Source organism: Caloenas nicobarica, chromosome 1, assembly GCF_036013445.1.
Source record: "Caloenas nicobarica isolate bCalNic1 chromosome 1, bCalNic1.hap1, whole genome shotgun sequence".
NCBI classification, from domain to species: domain Eukaryota; kingdom Metazoa; phylum Chordata; class Aves; order Columbiformes; family Columbidae; genus Caloenas; species Caloenas nicobarica.
Window position 1 is genome coordinate 146,683,537 of NC_088245.1, and position 22,620 is coordinate 146,706,156.

At 37.8% G+C, this 22,620-nt stretch overlaps 1 protein-coding gene across 1 annotated transcript in view; it reads right to left on the reverse strand.

The window, feature by feature from the left end:
- The window catches only part of TSGA10 (testis specific 10), a 33,565-nt gene extending 12,498 nt beyond the window's left edge, over positions 1-21,067 (reverse strand). Inside the window, 16 exon segments of the mRNA XM_065652103.1 lie at positions 504-614; positions 2,830-2,998; positions 3,218-3,273; positions 4,488-4,642; positions 8,491-8,606; positions 10,032-10,183; positions 12,843-12,920; positions 13,093-13,266; positions 13,607-13,762; positions 14,259-14,459; positions 15,789-15,854; positions 16,543-16,752; positions 20,596-20,685; positions 20,688-20,795; positions 20,797-20,997; positions 20,999-21,067. Of these exon segments, the coding sequence (XP_065508175.1) occupies positions 504-614; positions 2,830-2,998; positions 3,218-3,273; positions 4,488-4,642; positions 8,491-8,606; positions 10,032-10,183; positions 12,843-12,920; positions 13,093-13,266; positions 13,607-13,762; positions 14,259-14,459; positions 15,789-15,854; positions 16,543-16,752; positions 20,596-20,685; positions 20,688-20,795; positions 20,797-20,997; positions 20,999-21,067 (2,112 nt within the window).
- Between the last annotated feature and the right edge of the window lie 1,553 nt (positions 21,068-22,620).

Here is a 22,620-nt window from a genome sequence, read left to right on the forward strand (position 1 = left end):
ACAAAATAGGGATGTCTATACATTTATACGTATGACATGGCATTGAATGTTCTCTTTCCATTGAAAACTTTGCCTTTTAGCCAAACTATTGAGAGACTTCTCAGGAACCAGTGTTTTCTTCAAGATGGGCACATTTTAATGCTCAAGAGACATCTGTTAAAAATGGCTAAATTAACATTTCAAATATTAGGTATAGCAATATATTGCAGAAATATTTTTTTTTACTATTAATCCCATATGGTAATAAAGTCAAAAGAGTCCCAAGTCTCTGTATTATTCACTGTCTGAATCCTTAAGTTTAATAAACACACAGTGTAATATACTTCCTTACTTGTGTACCGCAAAAACAGTTAAGAAAATGTGTTCAAACTATTAAAAACATGTTAGTAGAATGCAAATACGTTTTAGCCACAAGGCAAATTCTTCCATGGAAATATAGTTGAAATTTAATCTTTTATTAAAACAACAGCTTTTTTAAAAACAGGTTTAATCCATATACTCACTTTAGACTTCAGTATACCCTTCAGCCTGACAATATCTGTGTTTGAATCCTGGGCTTTCAACTTCACATCATCAAGCTCATTCTGGTACTTTGTTAGTTTTTTATATAGTACCTACGAAGAAATATTTGTTCCATAAGGTTAAAGCATACTGTTTGTTCCTTTACCAAAAAAAATAGAATTAGTGTGTATTTAGCACCTATGGCTTTGCTAAGTAATTACTTAAAGGCTATATAAAATCTAAACCATCTATATTTCTATAAATGAAATTTTGCATATGTCAAAAATATTTACATTCTTTGACTTACAAATAATGCTAAATCTAAAAAAAGAAGAAAAGCGTTAATAAAAGAACACAGCAGTTAAGAAAAAGACTTTTAGCAGACTTTGTTTAGCAGTTAGGTGGCCATAACAAAATAGCCTGCCTCATTTAAGGAGCAGGGCTCAGAGTCCGTTCCCTCATTTTTGCATGTCACAGTCTCTTAAAAGCTCACATTTGAAAAAGCAGAAGACAGATAAAAATAGAATTAACTAATTAAGTGGTTATCTCCTAATCAGAAGAAATAAAGCCACAAGTATTAGGAGAATGCACACAGTTCTGACAAGTATTGCTTGAGAAACAGAACAGAGTGAAGAAGTGAAGAAAAAGTCTTGAACTGCCCTGTTCAGAAACTCTTCCTTTCTTACAAAATTACTGTGAGAACTCCTATTGCGAAAAGGCTGTGAAGTGCTGAGAAAGGTTCAATCACAGAATCATAGAATACCAGGTTGGAAGGGACCACTCGGATCATCTGGTCCAACCTTTCTTGGCAAAAGCACTGTCTGTGAACTTTTTCAGTAGACCCAACTGAAGAAAAAGGAATGCTGCTTAAAATACTTTGGATATCACCTAAATTAATGGAAGAACCTAGAGGAAACATTACATATTACAGAAGCAAGCCCATAAAAAAGTAGTTGATCCTGTGAGGCTAAGACCTTTTGTTTCTAACTGGTTCTACAAGCATCCAGGCATTGCAAAGGAAACCATGAAGCTTTCCAAGGTAGCCAGAAGCAACAGGAGGCTGCCTTGCACCAGCTGACATCAGTATCAACCGTGATTCTGAGAGAAGATAAAGAACAGGGATTCCCTGGAATAATCTCTTTGAGCAATCCATGTTTCTAGTGACACTCACTACCTACCTTTGGTGGTTAAAGCTACTAGGACCTCAACTTTTCTAGTATGCTCAAGGAGGGTGCTAAAGAGAAAGATTAATGTGTGTGAGGGAACAGTTATTTAGCATGAGAGTTGTCTCACCTAATTTTTGCAGCACAGGATTAGGCATCTGATCTGAACTAGTTAGCTATACTTTATAATGAAGAGAGAGACATGTAAAATGAGTCACTTCAAAAACTGAGATGGGACGAATCTCCTTCTGAAGGGCTTTTCTTCACTTAAAAAGGAGCTTTAATAACTTAAAACTTTTATATAGCTAAAATCAGGTTAAGTTAATCTCCTTCAAAACTGGGTAGCACTTTTAGAGAAAAAGAAAGCAAGGCGAGCAGCAAGTATTTTCAAAGACAAAGATATCCTAAGCAGTAGAATAAGTACAGAGAAGAAAGAGCAAGTATCAGAATTCTAAATTGTGGCAAGAAGTGGAACAAAACAAAGGAAAATCCGAACGTTACAAAGTGGTGAACTACTACAGATATTAAGCTTAATTTCTAACTGCTTAGAAAATACATTGATGCATGAACGTCATGTATGCATAAGACAAGACTTAAGTTTTAAGTATTTTAACTACTTTCATTAGTAACTGCACACAGATAAATAACACAGTAGAGGATGTAATCCTGTATTAAAACCAAATATTGCCACCATTTTTATCCAAAAGCCACTTTAAAGGAATGTAAATAAATACAATACTATTAATAAAGTTTTGAACCTTATTAAAATGTGTACTGTGTTAAATTATTAGCAAGTCAAATTAATAAGCTTCTAAGTGCTCTGGGCCAGTCACAGTACAATGTAAGAAATACTCACTGCCTCCTTTATAGCACTTTTCCATATAAGCAATAGTTATAACTGCTACAGGGTTTTTACAAGAAGATCAGAAAAAAAGAAAAAACATTAATTAGCTTTTCTTCAAGATAAACATGCAAAGCATTACATATGAATAGCTGGTCCTTTTTATAAAAGCCAGCTCAGCAATAGGGAAGAAATCAGAGTTTGAAAAATGAGCTTAAAAACTAGTTTGCAGATTTACTTCAGATGAGGACCCAACAATTCTATGCACTACTTGAAAAATACACAATTTTCCTTTTTATTCAAGGGTTCTCTGTACAAATATACCTGATTTTCTTGCTTAATATTAGAAAGATGCTCTTGTAACCTGTCATTCTCCTGAGCTAATGATTCTCTGTTCTTGTTAGTCTGTGCAAGTTCTTTGTTGGTTTCTTGTAGCTGTTGATGCAAACTGGTGATATCTTTCTCACAGATACAGAGTGCTTCAGCAGATTTTCTACGCAGCAAACAATAAATACTTCAGGTATGAAAATATCGCCCAACCTAAGACAAATTATAGCTTTTCTAGTGGTTAAGTTTGCAAGTCATGAAACAAATCTGTAATATTTCAATATTTAATAAAGTTTTTTAAAAAATTATACATTAGCATATCCTATGATTCAATTTTTTAGTTAATGTTATAATCAAAACTGAATAATTATCTTCTTATCCTTACTTTGTAGAATGCTCCAACTCAGTAATCAGAATCTTCAAATCTGAAATTATTTTCTCCTTAAAAAAATTAGAAAATTAAAATAAACCTCTCACCATTCCTCAGTATAAATGAAAAAAAAAAAAAAATTCCTTTTATTCAGCTAGCTGGTTAATTTAACTATTTAATGAAAAATAGATTGTGATTTTCCAAATTTCATCATGTACTGTTCAGAGCTGAAAATTCTGATAATCTAATTTGGCAAATAAAGGAACAAATATTGTTATCTTCTGCAGAATATAATAGCTTCAATTAAACTTTGTAATCCTTTGTGGTTCTAAAGGTAGCATTTGGCTCACATTCCCAAAACTAAATGATGTCTTCTATCTATTAGATAAGTTATCGCAGCTTTTCTACAATGAATAAAGTACCAGAGTCTGGTAGTTTGTAATTGATAAAACAAGAATTCCATCACTACAATTCAAAAAGAAGGTAGTGCAAAGTATATTACTTGACTCCCTTGTCTTTGGATCCAGATATTAAATGAAGCAAAGATAGGCTAAGGAAATGTGTTCCACTGGAGACTCTAAACTGGATACCATTTTACAGTTTACAGTTTTTAAAATGCAAAGCCAGTGCTTATGGCAAGATGATTATAGCCAGTCCTGCAACATCTTTTCTTTAAGATTTTGTTAAAATGAGTTCAACTTCTTGAGGTAACAATCGCAACATTTTAAAAGTACCTTCTTCAGTTTATCCTAAATCAATATCCAGATGACTTAAGCTGAAGTGAAAAACAATGGTTCAGAACTAAGAACTAAGCAGCTTCATTATATAGTTTGAAATCATACTGTGCAATAAACTGATGTCATTTTCATAGGTAAACTAGTACCTTAAGGTGAAAAGAATATATTTCAGATGCTTCTTCAATGACAACAAAGGCAATATTTTTGGCACCCTGCATCTCTAACATCAGTGGACCCCAAGGAAGAATTTAGGCAAAATTTTACTACAAAAAAAATATTTTATTGGCTAATTTACTCTTCTCCGCATCAGGAAAGTACTTGAAGTCTCCTCTCTTGATAAGTATAAACCATACAAAACATCAAACATGAGACGCTCAACACTTCTCAAACCTGCTGCTGTTGAAGTCAACATGAGTTTTATTGTTGCCTTGAAAATGGAGCAGAACTAGGTCAGCACTGAGCACTGTTGCAAATGAAATATAAGTGTGATGACCCAAGAGATCCTTTCCCTATTTGTCTTTTGTGACTATTTACATGTCAGAACATACTTTAATTGCCAAGCTTTCCTCAAAAGTAGCAATCTTCTCTCTTCCTTCTTCCACAGAGTCTTGCAAAGTTGCCTTCTCTTTATCAAGTTGTGCAATTGTTTCTTTCAAAGCACAGATCTCCTCTTTTTGTAGAAGACTTTGTCTTGAAAAGTTATCTGGACACAAGCAGAAAGGTCTCATTTTTATTAATTCGACCTATTTGAAATAAAAATTCTTTTGATACACTTCTAAAGCATAAAAGAACATGACAAAGGCTTCCCTTCAAGACCACACTGAAGCATGTACCTTTTCAAGACATATAAGTAATCCAACTAATACTTATAGAACCGCATTCTTCCTTAGATCGAGGCATTAAATTACTTGGCTCAAAACAAATCTATCTTTAAACAGCAAATGTTAGGCCATTAAAAAATAACTTTCTCAGGTATGATAACAATAAAGGCTTAAACAGAAATGCAATACACAGAAGTAATATGTAGACTACAGTGGGTAATGACTGATGAAATAAGAGATGGATATCCTGATATTATCCAGTTTTTCTGAAATCCTTTTAAAATTTATTTAAATGAACTTTATGCAAAAGTAAGACTAAGGCATTTATAGAAGTCAACACCACTTAAAAATTGCAAAGGTAATAATGAAAAAAACAACCTACTCACTACAAAATCAAATTCTAAAAGATGTCTGTCCCTACTGTCATTCAGCTAGCAAGGTGTTACACACTACATTTACCTTTAAATGGTCAGAGAATTAATCCTTTTATGATCTGCTGACATTGAATTCACAGAGGAGAAACACAGAAACCCTTGTTACAGTGAACTTTAGATCTCATAAAAACCATGCAGGCTGCAAATTACTCCTTAAATATCAGTGTAATTTGGCTAATTGAATGATACCTATTAACCACTTCCAGGAGATAAAACATCCACAGTAAAATGATCTGTAGCTCAGTCTTTCAGGGACATCATAGCATATATTCACATTCTATTTTTTCCACAGAACTTCTCCCTATTTCAAAACACAAGATGAGAGGCGCTTAAATTTCCACTCCATAGTTTTGCATGCATGGTTCTGGAACCTGCTAAAAGAGTGTTCAAACCTGGCTCTAAAGAAAACTCTGATGGAGCAACTAATCCTGGAAACCATTTCCAGGCACATTAAGGACAAGGAAGTAATCAGTTGCAGTCAGCGTGGCTTCACCCATGGGAAGTCATGCTTGACCAACGTGACAAACTTCTATGATGAAATGAGTGGCCTGGTAGATGAGGGGAGAGCAGTGGATGTTGTCTATCTTGAGTTCAATAAGGCCTTTGGCACTCCCACAAGATACTCACAGATGAACTGTTGACATAAGGGCTGGATGAGCAGTGAGGTGGATTGAAAACTGGCTGACCAGCCAGGCCCACAGAGTGGTGATCAGTGGAACAAAGTTGGAGGCTGGTAACTGGTGGCATGCCCAGGGGTTAATAGGAAGTCCAGTCCTGGTTTACGTCTTCATTGATGATCTGGATGATGGGGCAGACTGTACCACCATGAATTTTCCTGATAATGCAAACCTGGAAAGAGTAGCTGATACACCAGAGGGCTGTGCTGCCATCCAGAGGGACCTTGACAGGCTGGAGAAAGGGGCAGACAGGAACCTCACAAAGTTCAACAAAGGGAAGCGCAAAGTCCTGCACCTGGGGACAAACAATTCCAGGCACCATTACACAAGCTGGAAAGCAGCTTGGCAGAAAAGCTGAAGTCCTGGTGGACATCACATTGAACACAAGCCACTAATGTGCCCTTGCTGTGTAGAAGGCTGGGCTGCATTAAGGAAAGTACTGATAGCTGGTCAAGGGAGGTGATCCTTCCCTTCTACTGAGCTCTGGTGAGACACACCTGGAGTGCTGGGCCCAGTGCTGGGCCCAGTTCTGGGCTCCTCAGTACAAGAGACATGCACATACTGGAGAAAGTCCAGCAAAGGTCCATGAAGATGACTGAGGGACTGGAGCACCTCTCCTATCAAGAAAAGCTGAGAGCTGGGATTGTTCAGCTGTGAGAAGGCTCAGAGGGGTATAGAAATACCCGAAGGGAGGGTGTGAAAAGGACAGAGCCAGGCTCATTTCAGTAGTGCCACAGGACCAGAGACAACGGGCACAAACTAAAGCACAGAAGGTTTCCTCTGAAGATCAGGAAGCACTTTTTTTTTTCACTGTGAGGGTGACCCAGCACTGGCACAGGTTACCCAGGGAGGTTACAGAGTCTCCGTTGTTGGAGATATTCAAAAGCCATCTAGACACTGTCACGGATGACCAGCTACAGGTGGCACTGCTTCAGAAAGGAGGTTGGACAAGATGGCCTTCAGAGATGCCTTCCAACCTCAACTATTCTGCGATTCTAAGCAAGGGTGTGTTTTCACCATTTTGCAGAGAAGGAATGGAGGCACAAAGATCAATTGAAAATGCTATCTGATTATTTTGGATATACAAACTGTGACCTAAATTTTCCGATAGAAAGTATTAAATGATCAAAAAACCATGATGGATTGCTGCCACAGCTATGAGTGCTCAACATTTCTGAAAATTAATAACTAAAGTCTCAAATCAGGCACTCTGTAAATAGATAAAATAGTGAGCAATTCTGAAAAGTTTGTTTGTGCATCACCCCAAAATTCTAATGTGCAGACAGCAACAGTATAAAATACTGCATAATAATATTTAACAGTTTAAATAGTGCAAGATTTCTCTTTCTGCAATTACCTGCTTTATTCACTGTATTTTCGGCTAAGGAGTTCTGACAGACAAGCTCCTTCACTAGACAACAGTGATTTACTCCCTACAATACTCTGCAAAAGTTGCAGCAAGGATCCTACAGAAAAACAACCACATGATAGTGTAATTAAAAACAATCCCGTAAGTTAAAAAAACCCAACACTGGGGTTTATTCATTAAGTAGTACAGACACCTTAACACTGGCATTCCCAGCTTCTTAGTGTCTGTCTTGAAATAAGTTACTTTTGTGAAAAACAAAAAGCACAATTTAGATTCCCATCATGTGTCACATGACATAGAAGACAAACCATCGGGGCACTAAACAGCTGTTCTCTCTGCAGACAAGCACTGGAAAGAGACACTTGGCCAAGTTTACATTATTTTGCTGACAAAAGAAGGTAATTCAAGACTTTGAAAGCCCAAGTTCCATTCCAGACTCCAAAAGTGAAAAGGTTCTCTAGTGGGCATACACACTTTCTATCTTCTGGAATTCTACCTCTCCAAGAAGAAAGATATCATTAGCTGCTCTTCCTTTCTCTTCACTTTGGTCAGTCCCAAGTCTTATGGTTTCCCAAATTCCTAAATCCGCATTTTCCACCTCAATCTCCTTTTACTTCCAATCTTTCTCCTGCTTTCAACTTCATTGTCCAAGTCCTAAATATTCTATGTGTAGCTGCTCATAGGTTCTAGACATTCTGCATGCCCAATAGCTCCAAGTCCTACCTACAACCTCTGAACTAGTTATCCAGTTTTAAGAATCTTTCCAGTCTCTTTAACCACTTTATATGAGCTATCCTCACTGGATATCTCTGATCCTTCTTCACTCCCTCCCCTCACTCTATTAATTTTGTGTCTCTGATTTCTTGTGTTGCCCCAGCTTTCCCTGCTGCCACATCCACACTCTGTTTCTTCATTCACTGACTCCCAGTCTCACTGTTTCACACTTAGTGAATCATAACTGATACACTCAGATACTGCACATTGGTACCAACACACATTGTTCAGTTGACAGTATGCAATATCACTAAAACTTACTTTCAAGAGCTTTATTGCATAATTCTAAAATGCAAAAACCTTCTAATAACAAAAGAAAACAGATGTTTTGCACTTGAAATGTTAAAACTGGCAATAGTATATTTATTTGCATTCAACATTTTTTCCTTCAACCCATAAGGAAAAAAAAATTTAAAAAGTGGTAATATAACAATTAACCTATTGAATTTTATTACAAATCTGTATCTGTCACTCACCAAGTTTTTCTTCCAAAAGCACAACTTTCTCTTGGGTAAGTTGCATTTCATATTCTGTCTTAATAAGGTTTCGCTGAGTCTCTGAAAGACTTTGTTCTGTCTTTTCATTCAATAAACTGGAAAAGCAGAAGCATTAACAAGAGAATTCAGAAGTTTATATATTTTTTTTTTCCTTTTTGAAATGCCACTAAAATCGCAGAAGTTAAAAAAAGCACGATTCTTCTGTATATTTTAGATTATTTGGGATATTTTATTAATGTTAATCTTAATCTCTAGATTTTAAAGTCTGAATACTCCTGTAAAGAATCACAGAAAAGTAAGAAGAATTCTTTACAGCAAGTGGACGTAAGAACTTATCAAAAATTATTAAAATAAAAATAATCACTTAGAGTACACATTGGAATGCTTGACCTATTTCAAGTTATACCAAGTCATACGTTCAAATCATGTAGCAATATTAATGAGTCTCAAACTGAAACTGAAGAGAACTATCAGCCTGGCTGGGGGGAGGCAGGGAGAAAAAGGTATTTTAGTAGCAGCAACTAATCTTCAACAACTCATTTTTTACAGCATTCATAAATCTGACAACTTATTATAAAGCAGAAATAACTTGGGACTGGATTTGCAGAGGAGTTTGTTATTTTAGAAATCACAATGTCCTTAGAAAGGTATTGTGGGCCAGCACAATATTGCACACTAGCACCCAGCACTCACACCAGTCAAAATCTAACAAAAAAACCCTACAACACTCATGCATTGACTACACCAGCCACTTGTAAGGACACATAGGTTTAGGGGAATATTTGCCTAACTCATATTTAAGGAAATACAAAAGGAAAAAGCCCCTGTATCTTCTCTTGTTCACTCTGTAGCCTAGTTCAGTCTGTGATCTAGTCTGTCTTCTCTCTCTGCACAAACTTCACGCATGCTTGATCATTCCCTCTAGTCAGTAAATCATCTTTTTTTATCTTGCACTCACTGACCTATGCTTTTTTCCCTAAAGGCTCCAATTCAGTCTAGTCCCACTACATGCTTCTGAACATGGTTAGGAACCCCAGTTGAGCAGCAGGCCACAAAGTCTATGCAAGGCTTCAGTTTTATTTCTTCTCATGAAAAGGCTCCAAGAGTTAGAAAAGGATGTTTGAAACTAACTACATGTGACACTCATCAGTTTATGCATTTGCTTGTCTCTATAAAAACAACAATTAAAAAATGAAAAAAAAAATTAATTCATACACGATTCACCAAACAATATAAATCCCTGCTGTTTCTAATAGAAAGCCTCTAACTCTAGGTCAGAGTGAATTTCACTTTTTCACTAAAGACGGTTTTCAGCATACCTTAATATCAACAAGCCAAGAATTTACATATAAATAAGCAATTTACATATAAATAAACAATTTAATTCCAAAAAGAAGCATGGTTCATAAGAACAACTATCATAAATTCTTTTCCCTTTGAGCTATATAACAGTTATGAAAACAAATGAACATAGGCTGATGCTACTCATCAAACTAATGCAATTATATACTTTTACTTACCTAAGTGAAACATATTCAGCTTCCCGTTGGTTCAGCTCAGTTTCAGAGTCCAGTGCTCTTCTTGCCAATCTTTTTATCTCAGTTTCCAGAGAATTAATGGTGTCTTTCATTAGCGCCACTTTGGACATCTGTTCCAACTGTTCACTATCTAACTACAAATATAATTAAACATTAAATGCCAAAAAGCAGCTTATTTACACATAGAATTTCTCCTATTAATTCAAATTCTACTCTGGGTTTAGCATGAATATTTTACTGAAGAGAAATATCCAAGTATTTCATTTGCCTGACTCCAAGTCTACCGAAGGTAGTTGTCAAAGAGCTGAAATGTGATTTTTGCTTCCATTGAAGGTCATCCTGGATGCATTCCTGTGTAACGTCATCTAGGTGTTCCTGTTCCGGTGGGGGGATTGGACTAGATGATCTTTCGAGGTCCCTTCCAATCCCCAACATTCTGTGATTCTGTGACAACCAATTTCCTGTGTTTCAGATCTCTGGGAATATTTTAATTTATTAATGTAAATTTTAGGCTGGTAATTATGCCCAAGGGCAAAAATGTTCAGCATTGATCAGCATTAACAGTTTTCAGTGCAAAGTAACATAACTGAAAACATTATTATGAGTGTAGGAAGGGAGAAATCACAGTTCGGGTTACAACACTACCAATGATGGATTTAGGCCTCTACTAAGTTTTATAGCTGAGCCAACAACTGGCTAGAGAATTCACTGTAAAGTATTTGCATAAAGCACTATATGACAAAGTTACCACAATGAGACCTTTAGATCAGGACCTAGAACAAAGAACAGGTCCAGAAACTCTTGCACAGTCTCCAGCAAAGCTAGTTTGAAATATCCAGTTCAAAGAAAGCTGCCTTTCATTATTAAAATCTTTACACTTAACATTTAAAGAACTCTCCTTTCTAAATTGTTTGAAACAGCTCTTTTAAGGTAAAAAATTCTCACCTCATCCCACTCCTTCTTTACCAACTCTTTCACTACTAGCTTCTGTGCTACTATAATCAAGATCAGACTGCTGAAGAGCAAGTCAGTAAGCCTTTGGTATGCAGTAGCTTTTTCAATACTAGTGCCATAAATTGAATATTGATGTATAGCCCTCAAAGGGTATCAAATGAACTGAAGAAATAAGATGATGTACCTAAACCAGGACTATTCCCAATATTCACTACACATCACAAGTGTGTGATTAAAGCTAATCCACTGCTCAGAGTACTCTGTGCTACTTGAGCCTAAAGTGTTATTCTTCATCAGACGCAGTCAGTTTAATATTCTAATACTTGGAACTATACTTTTAAGCATGGTAGGTTTTAAAAGGCTGAAGGAGAAAAAGAAAATGAACCAGAATTTATAAACACAAGATCTAGAAGAAAAATACACTACAGAAATCAATGTTAATCTATTTAAAAATCAAGTCCTACCAAGACTGTAAATATATTTAAAATTTATATTCATTTTATTAATGTTTTCACTTTCTATTTTAGGGTCATATGTTCACAAACAACTGCACACACAAGTAACATAAACCATATTAAATAAGAATTGCCAAAACAGTACAATTACATTTGGTTTTGGAGCATCAGGTTTTAACAATATGCAATCATAAGATAATTCACATTGGAATGGACTCCAGGCCTCTAGTCTAAACTCCTCCTCAAACCAGGGCCGGCTCTGAGGTCAAGTTCCTCAGGGCTTTGTCCAGTCCAGTCTTGAAAATCTCCGAAGCTGAAGACTGCTGACTGTCCTCATGGGACATAAGTATTTCCTTGTATTCAGCTTGAACCCTTCTCATTTCAACTGATGTCCATTGTTGTTCATCCTTCCACCATGCGCTGCTGTGAAAAGCCTGTTTATGACTTCTTGGTGACTACTGGCAAGTAAGACTTAGGTCCCCCTTAAGCCACCTCTACTCCAGATGAAACAAGCCCAATTCCACCAGCCTCTTCTCATACAGAAAATGTTCCAGCCCCAAGTATCCTTGGCGCCCTCCATTAAACTTGCTCCAGTTTGGCAATGTCTTTCTTCTACCATGGTGGCAAAACTGGATGTGGAATTCCAGATGTGGTCTAATAAGTCCTCAGTAAAAGGAGACAATCACTTCCCTTGAGCTACTGCCTGTGTCCTGTTCACACAGCCTAGTACACTTGGCCTTCTTTGCCACCATGGCTTATGTACAGCTTGCTGTACAGCAGGGACCTCCAGGGCCTTTTCAGCAGAGCTGCTCCCAAAGCCATTGGTTCCCAACTTGTATTGGTGCCTAAAATCAGACCTAATCAATCCTAAATTCAGACCTTGGCGTTTATCCTTGTTGGACTTCATAAGGTTCCCATTGTCCATTCTTCCTACCTGTCTTGGTCCCTGTGGCTGACAGCCCTGCTCTTGAGTATATCAACAGTTTTCTCTAATTTGGTGTCATCTGCAAAATTTATGAGCACACATTCTGTTTCCTCCTTCAGGCAACTAATAAAGATGTTAAAAAGGACAGGCCTCAGAACAAATCCTTTGGTGCTCCATGTTAACACTTTCCAGGCCACATACAACCCATTAATTGCTACCTGAGAAGACTGACCATCCAATCACATTGTTCCCCATCCAGCTGCCCACCCATCCGGACCATAACATCTGAACCTGGATACAAGGACACTGTGAGTAACAGTGTCAAAAGCCTTGCTACAGTCTTGGTAAATGCTCTCAGCCTGTTCCACAATAGAAAGCAGACAGGTTGGTCCTGCAGCATAAACCATGAACATCACCTGTATTACATTCACAATTCCATAAATAATTATTTACCCTTACATTTTTAATAGTAGTTTCTAGTTCTTCAATCCTCTGTTCCAAATGAGCCTTTTCATTAAGTGCGGTCTCTTGAGAAATCTGTATCAAATATCAACAACAAAACCACAGATAGAACAAGTCCAACCTCACCACAGACCTGCAATGCGATTAACTCTCAAGATTAGAGTAGAAATCTTCAGCAACTTTAATTACAATACTAAATAGTTTTCATGTTAAAATAACCTCGGTGGGGTGGAGGGAAAAATCAAACCTTTAACTGCTCCCTGAGGCTGTCACGTTCTGTAGTCATCCTTCGGAAATCTGACAGTGCTATATCCCTTTCTATCTCCACATGTCTTAACATAGCTTGAGCTGTCATGGTGTTTTTAGGACTCCTAGGGCATTTGATCACTTCCTGACGAAGTCGGGAAATCTCTTCCTGTGCCTGTTTTTAAAAACAGCAGTATAACAAAAAGATGGAATAGATAATGTAATATATTACTGTGACACATAGCTGGTAATGCAGAGCATCCCAGAAACCGTGCAGTATCGAAGATGAAGTAATGATTTGTGCATATACTCTTTGATTCAGGAAAACATTCTTAACTCTGGACAGCACTTACAAGTTTGTATTTAACTAACAGATTCAAATAACTGAATTTCCATGACTTTTTTCTAATTTTTAAATAAATGCTTTGCATTTTTTTCTTTTTTACACAAAAGTAGGATTTCTTTCTTGCACAACACCTTATTTTAATTAATCATACAAATATAAATAAAATTACCCGTTCATAAAGATTGACAATTTTGTCTCTCTCAGCTGTTAAAACTTTGACGTTACCCTGAATTTCTGCCACATGGCGCTCATATTTTTTCAGCGTTGACTTAAGCTCTTCACGTTCTCGTAATATTTTCAAAACTTCTGCATCAGAACACACTCTCTTAAAGAATAAGGTGATATAAGGTTAAAGTAGAGAAACAAAACTTGATATGCTTTCTCATTATATCTGGTTAGGAAATTTCTATAGAAGATCTAATAAGCCTTCAACCTATTAACTTCTAGATAGTCACGACTGTACATACATATTTCTTAGTAGTAGAGACCAGATATACATACCATTTTCTAAAATACACTGAATACACTAAAATACATTATTTTGAGCAGCAAATGTCTATTACAAATGGTACTGACAGTCATGTTAATAATTACTTAAAATGTAAGCACTTGTCAGTAACCATTTACAGTGTTATACACACACAGAGTGTAATGTGGCAGCTAAGTTCACATTACTGGCCCATTCCCATCATATGCATCCTTCTGTTTACAATCAATTAATTTTTCTTCCTGGTAATTACGGCTTTGGTAGTTCAGCATAATATAAACCACCATCTAAAAAAATGCATTTCTCCTCCTGCAAAATGTTTTCCCAAGCTCACCTGGATGGATGAAGGTTTTTGTGACATGCTGCCACAAGTAGAGGTTTGCTCAGGACTTGAAAATGTTTTTCTAAGTACCTTCAGCAAATTCTCAGTCTGATGCTTATAATAGTCTCTGTCCTCTTCCAATGTCTTAATAAAGGCATCAAGCCTTGACGGTGACTTCCCTTCATTTATTTCAGCTTCTGTTTGTATAATAACCTGCATTTGCAAAAACGAGAGAATTCATTCACTGAAATAGAATTTTTGTAATGAAAGATACTTCAATCGAAAATGGATAAATGTACTCTTCAAAATGAAGATGAAGCAGATATCTGACAAAAATAAATATTCATTTAATGCTTTAAAGTAACTTCTGAATGCCTATATTTTCTTTTTTGTTATATTGCAGAATATGTTTGAATGTCCTTCTAAAATGCATCTAACAGGACAGAAAAGGACATAAAAGCTAAATGTTAATTAACTTGAAATATATCTGTTCAAAAAGTAGGTTTGTATTGGCATATCTAATTAATTTTTAAATAAGAAAGAAATTAGGCCAATATGTTTGCTTAAAATCCATGAAAGGTTAATTTTTGAAATGGAAATAATGTGCAAATAAATATATTTGAAATCCAGGAAGTCACATAGGGGCCAATTCCAAAGCTCAAAATGGCATCTGGACTCATAAAAGTTTAAGCACCTAGGGAATACTAAACTCTGTAAATTTATTATTTTTGTTAGGATGCACGCAGAAGTAGGTCTTTAGATCCCTGAAAAGTTATAAATTAATCACCTCAATTTCTAAGTGAATCTAGCACTCAAATCCCAAACTTTCTGGCTGAAGGACTGAAGTCTTTGCAGGGTAATTAAGCAGTAAGCTCTACATGGTCAGTGTTTTTTTTTTCCAGAGAGGGTTCTTTGTGGGATTGTGGTGTAAGTTCAAACATTTTATAATATGCAGGAAAGAAAAAAACAACCCCTCCCATCTCCCTGAAATTAGAGGCAAATCTTTAAATTACAGTAAGAAATTATTATCTTGGACACATTAAAAATTGCCTATCAATTTATATGGGAAGCAAGTGAATGAGTCCACTTAATAAATTCAAATGTTAATTTAAGTTAAATTAACCACTGGCAAATATTTCTACAATTACATCATTGTATACATTTCAAAATATTCCAACGGTATCATTACACCTTAAGGAAAACAGAATATTAAGACAAAATTTTTAAAGAAACACTCTTGCTTCTTTCTGGTTTGCAAGTGACTTATAATGTATTCAAAACAGTTACATGCAATTTTGTAGGAAAAAAAAAAAAGATTCTCAAACCAAAATCATTACAGGCTAGCTGCAAAACAGAAACAAATTCCTATCCATCTAGAGACAACGAACCACAAATGAAAACAGATATGTTTATCCATTCTATATCTTGTCTGTTATCAGTAAAAATAAAGCATATGAAATTCACTTGTACAAGTATTAATTTCATGTGGAAATGATCTGATTTCATAACTGCATATATATTAAGGACGCATGTTTAACTCACAGATTTTAGTGTTTTCACCGTGTATTCCAGCTTCTTTATCTCTTTCTGCTGGTGTCGAATTTGAATCTACCATAAAAAAATTGAAAGCAAGAGATGCATTAATTTTGTATTATAATTACTGCAAATCCAGCATTTTAGCTCTACTGTTCTAGTCCAAAGGAGAATATTGTATGTTTTCTAGTTCAACTTGGCTGAAAACATACTATTTAGTAACAATAAACTTAATCTAGAAGAGAATCAGTTAAAAGTTTTATTTCAGATGCAGTCCAGGATTAGAAAAAACAGTAACAGTTGAGTTACTCAGGTGAGTGAATGAAAAAGGAAGCGTGGGATACCTTTTCCCAGAACTGTCTTACCAAGGAACTTCTGAAAACAGGGATAGTTTGACTGTAACTATGAAATAAATATGCAGTTACACTAACGGCAAAGAAAGAATATGCTTTCTCCCATCTGACTACTACTAAATAACGTAATTGCATGTGCACAGAATGCAATTTTCCATTCTCCTGTGAAATGAAAAACAGTTTTCACTGAATTACATTCTTTCCAACCGCAAGAGTGATTTTAATCCTTGAACCATTCTACACTTTAAAATTACCACCCTGGCCTGAACCTACTCCTTCATCCCACCAAATATTCTTCAAAGTAGAGATGAAAGCTACAAATTCAGCCCAAAATGTAAAAACGAACAACAAAAAGGGTCCCCATAATATTAGCAATCAACATTAAAATATTAATTCTAATAAGTAGATACCTTTGCTTCCTCAAGGTCCTTATCAGCAGTATTCAACAGCAATTCTTTTTCCAGCTGCTCAGATAGTTCGCCAATTACAGCCAGTTCTTTACACAGATGATCATTTTCACAAGTGAACCTATCCACTTGACTTTCCACCACTTGCTTCTTAGCAAGCAGTTGTATGACATGTTGCCTTAGCTCATAGTTTATGTTCTTCAGGTCTTCAATCTGTGAGGACAAGATGGAAGAAAGTATTTTACTTCCCCTTCAAGGATTTGCAGGGAGTATTTAATAATAAGAAGTAATTTATACCTAACAAAACAAAAATCAGTATACGTTATTCACAAATGAAGAATATGAACACTACTAGCACCATTTTGAACAGATTAATTTTGGAGGGTTCTGGACAATGGAATCCGATCCTTAATGTTTATGCTAAAAACTGTCTCTAGCTGGGCTGCCACTACAGTTATTCTCCAATAGTACTGTGAGAGGAAATGTCTCTCCAGGCCTAGTCTCAAGTTTCCAACATACTTAACTCACTCACTGTGGTTCCGTTAGATCTTAGGAATGCCCTTCAATCATCCTCTTTGAGTTGGGCCCGTATCCTTCACACATACTTCACAAAGGCCAGCAGAAATGTAACGGATCATTTATTAATACTAATTCATCAATTAATAAAATATTAATAATTTCCCTGAAACAATGTTGTCTTCAAAAAAATATTATACAGCCTTTTTGTAAGAATCCAGAAGTTGCTAACTATCTTGGTGCTATCGACATATTGTAACGTCTTAGTCCATAGGAGCATTACAGCCTCATACAGCTTTTCCGTTTTCTGAGTTTCAGATTTCTAAAATCCCAGCATAATCACTGTATGGATACAGTACAATGCAGAAACTCCATTGCTTGCAGAGGCTGATCCTGTAATACATGAGAAATCAGTATCACTGAATACTGAATTCTGCGAGATTCACTTCATTCTAATAGAGAGTTTTCTTCAGGCACTCCTAGCAGTGCGCATCTTGACTTATTTAGAAAGACCTGAAAGATGCTTTGTAAAATAGAGCTTTCTGGGTGGCCTCTGTCCTGTAACATTCTGTTGTAGTTAATTCTGCCACTTTTTTCTGTTGAATGGCTATACAAATATATTAGGAGAGTCACTGAAAAAATTATGAAGTTATTTTCATTGTCTTTTTATGTTTTGATCAAGTCTGATACAGCTAACGCTACTGAATTAATAACAAGGCACAGTTATAAACCTGAAAACATGATAATTGTGGATTGGTTGAGTGAAAATTAAAAAACAAACAAACAACCTAACCAAAAAACACACCCAAGACCAACCAACAATGATGATGGCAACAACAAAAATACACCACAGAAAGTATCCACAAAGGGAAGCAGAGACAGCATCTGTACGTCTGTGTTTTGGGATCCCTGTATTTTTATTAAATTATAAAATCTGGGAAGAATACAGCTCTGCTATTACTGGAGGAAGTTCACAATGATGCCTGCTTTACATGGTAGGAAGAAGAGTGCTAATGAAGGGCAGGGAGGCTAAATCCTACTGTGCATCTGAATGTACAAACAACACTTAAAATGACAAAATTGAAGTCCAAGTCACATCTACACCCTCATGCCTGAAGTAACTGACTATACACAAAGTGGTTTTCTTGCTTCATACAGCCAATCTGTATCATATCTTAAGAGTCTTTTCCAAGCTAAATGATTCTATGAGTCTATGATTTTCCCACCTCGTCTTCTTTTGGATAACCAAGAAAGTTCTGGCAAGCACTTAGAGATACCATCTTAAGACTACAAAATTAAGCATTCGTCATAGAAGATACCATTTTAGCAATTTATTCCACTTTATACCAACAGCAATTATAATTTGAGCACCTTAACTAATTACAATTGTGCTAACAAAGCAATACAATTAAAGTGGTCTGTAAGCAGACAAAATTACTGATCACTTAAGGCTTTATAGACTCAAACCCCAATACCCCACTACCAAAAAATACTTAGAGCTGTAAAAAAAATCATAAAGTACAAACAACTTTGACTCCTGTCATGTTACTACATTCTGCTCTAGCTCATGACAGCTTGTTCCAGCAATATAAACTGGGGAGGAGAATGCTACCATTTAACTACCTAGGCATAACAGGATGCAGAAAAGCATCTTTTTGTATTTCAGCTATATAATGAAGGACATGATAATAAGAAACATGGATATATTATAACTTATGAATCATCTCTGTCAATCAGCACCCTCTCAAACATAGAGCAAGGCCAGAAATATTTTAAGTGTTCAAATTCTGTTCAATTGAGCTGAACATAAGGATACGGAGCTAGTTATCATCAACTCACAGCACTGCTGCTTATGTTTCCTTACAAAGCCACAAACACTTTGAAATATAAGATAGGAAGGAAAAGATGGAGTGATCTCTGGCAACTTTCTTCAGAACAACTATGATAAAGAAGGGTCGCCAGAATGAGTCCCTCAGTGAAAGATGAATGAGACACAGTAAGGCAGGGTGAGTGTCAAGTAGACCAGTGCCTCACAGTGTAGAGTGTGCTCTTGTTATATAGGAAGTAGCCCACAGGTCTAATAACAGAATATGAACATTCAGTTACCCACGAGCAGGAAGTTATTACCATCAGCATGACCACAACAGTTTCTCTCCATGCTCAGATTCAAGAGTCTCAAGGAAATTTAGGGCAGCTGGTTCAATGAGTTATATATTCACAACCATAAAGTTGTGTATGTATCTCCTTTCATCATCTGCTTAATTGCCCAAAGGAACAAAACCAAGGTGCTGGAGGCTTTTCATCACTACCACAGAACTCTGCTCTCTCTACATATAGGCCTCAAGTTGCGCCAGGGGAGGTTTAGACTGGATATTAGGAAAAAATTCTTCACCGAAAGGGTTGTCAGGCATTGGAACAGGCTGCCCAGGGAAGTGGTGGAGTCACCATCCCTGGAGGTGTCTAGAAGACATATAGATGAGGTTCTTAGGGACACGGTTTAGTGCCAGAGTTAGGTTGGGTTATGGTTGAACTCGATGATCCTGAGGGTCTCTTCCAACCAAAATGATTCTATGATTCTGTTCTATGATTCCCTACCACATTCACCTTCATCTGAATCGAATCTTTGTCACCAAGTATCAGTATGACCATCAGTCTCCAGGTGTTTTTAAGCACCAATATAATTGATAGTTTTGTTTAGGAGTAAGCTGACTTAATTTCGGGTATCTACAAAGACACATTTCTAGAAAATGATTCCCATGATCAATTTTAGGCACTTCCTAAAATTAATCATGCCCCAGGAGTACCTCTGATAATAAAGACAGCCTAAATGTCTATTACCGTCACCATCACCATTGACAGATGAGGTGAATCCCATCCTAATATTTGGTTCTCTCTGAAAGAGGCACTCGCAACTTTCTCCAGTTATACACACTGCGCTAGTCCTTCCAGAAAGGGAAGAGAACAGACCAGAGTATTTTACAAGCCATCGGTACCTTCAGTACCTCGATGAGCATCGGAGACTCAAATTTACAGACAGAATACATAGTATTTGCTCACTCCGAATACTACTTTTACTTAATTTGTGGAAGAGAACTTTTTGAAAGACGTGATAATATTTCCTAAAATAACTATTATTTATGCTTGCCATGAAGCGGTGAGATTTAACTGCAGCTGTTGGCACATTTCACTATCATCCTCCGAACTGCGATCACGCAAACCCCTTTGCGACTGTGACAAAACTTTGCACTAAGGCCACTCCGAGCTTCACGCAGCACTGAAGACCCTTGCGGTACGACCGAAAGAATTCAGGGTTTGGAAACTTTTTGGACCGATTAAGTCCCCAACAATGCTTCTGAGTTCCAAGTATTTCAGTGATTAAATATACTCAGATGCTGCTTTCCTCCTTGCTCTCCACAGCGCACACAGCACCCGCACCTGAAACTCCCGCCGCCCACCGCACCGCTCGGCCCACACCCCCTCCGCGCCGACCCCCCGGGGCAGCCGGTCGGGGCGCCCAGGCGAGTCCCCGCCCGTCTCTACCTTGGGGCGACCCTCCGCTCTCCCCCCGCGGCGCCCTGGGGAGCGCCGGGCGCTCATGGCCGCTGCCCGGGCCAGCTGAGGCCCCCGCCGCCCGCCCGCCCCGCGCACTCACCCGCCGCCGCGCCCGCTCCCCGCCCCAACCGCCGCCTCCCTCCGCGCTCCCTGGGCGCCCGGCAACGGCCCGCTCCAACCGCCGCTCTCGGCCGGCCGCGACGGCGGGAAGAGACAGCCCAGCGCGGGCCGTCGCCCGCCCGGGACGCGCCCGCGCGTCTGCTCAGCTGTGGGAACAGCCCGCCGGGCCCTGCGCTAGCGGCGGCCCCGCGGCGGGGCCGAGCTTTCCAAAGGCGGGGGGCGGTTCGCCTTCCCCAAAGCTTTCCATGCGGTTTCCCATGGACTCCTTGGGGAAACTGAGGCGTTAGGGGCTGGGCAAGTGGTCCCTGCGGTGAGTGGGGAACCGGCTGGCAGGCCACATCCACACGGTGGTGGCAAACGGCTTATTTTCAAACTGGGTTGCCACTCGTTTCAGATGAGTGCTTTGAATACAACTATTGTGTTTCTTTCTAGTTAACAGGTCCAAAAGTTACGCGATTTAAGAGGCTGAAGACATTCTGAACAGCAAGGGATACAGGATGATTTAGAAGTGCAGGTCTTCAAAATGAAGAGTTAACATGTCAGGAGTTAAGCTGAACCAAAGAACTGTTTTGAACCTTAATTCTTCTTGAATGTACACTGAAAAAGAAAAGTATGTTTCTGGCCATAGATGCTGAGTAACAGTGGGGGGAAAAAGCCTAATCCAGAGAGACTATTGGAGGACCTTCCAGTAAATAAGATGGATTATTAATCTAGTACTAGGAGAAATAATCCTAAAGTCACGGGAAAGAGTGAAATGAGTGGCAACCTGTCACGAGCAAAGTCCCCCAGAACTCAATATTGGGCCCAATACTGTTTAAATCTTCATAAATCATCTGGATGATGAGATCAGGTGTACCCTGATGAAGACATGAGGGAAATTTTTCATGATGAGAGCGATCATTCGCTGGAATAATCCCCCTAGGGAACTGGTGGATTCCTCAACATTTGGACACTTTCACAATTCAGCTGGACAGGGTCCTGGGCCATCTCGTCTAGACGATGCTTTTGCCAAGAAAGGTTTGACCAGATGATCCTTGTGGTCCCTTTCAACCTGATATTCTCTGATACTTCCAGGTAGCTGAGTGAAAGCCTTGGCTAATCAGGATGGTTGTGAGAAACCCGGACTCCAGCTCTGCCCCCTAAGGAAAAGCTATCCATAACCATTACCTTCTCACAATATTGCACTTCCTCCTGAGGCTGTTCCACTTCCTTGGGCTGGGAGCCATGCAGGAAAGAAGCCAAGCAGCTGTGATGGATGTACCAGCTTCTGGCTCAGTACCAGCACAACAGCCTAGCTGAGTAGCTCTGTGTAGTGAGCATGCAGTCTCTGTGCTTTTATTCTCTTTAATCTTGCTTTCAAAGATGATCATAATACCTGTTGTCCTTACAGGTGTGTATGACTGAAATGCTAGAGGCAAAACCAAATGAGAGGTTAGAAATAATCCAAAAAAATCATTTAAAAACAGATGCACTGTAAAATCTTGTACAAAATCATGAGTAAAACCCTTTTTCCATTAATTCTGATATAAATATTTATGAGCACTGCCTTCATAGAAATGTTCATTATTTCTCTACATGGTTTCATCTTAGGAGGTTTTCGAGTAACTCTTCTCTATGAAAATTAAACTTTCAGATATCAGGTTTATGACTTATAGCATAGCTCCTCATTAAACGTTACTAAAGTCAAGAAAAGGTGCTCATATTTCTTTTTAGTTATAAATACAAATGGATATTGTGTGACTGGTTGCTGCTATATCTTTTTGAATGGCTTTTTTGTTGGGCGGGGGGAGCTAAGCCAAGCCTCTCCTCAAGTGACGTAATGTTCTCTCCAGATCTCAACAGATAAAAAGATGACTTCCTCAAATAACAATTCGATTCTTCATAGTTACTTGG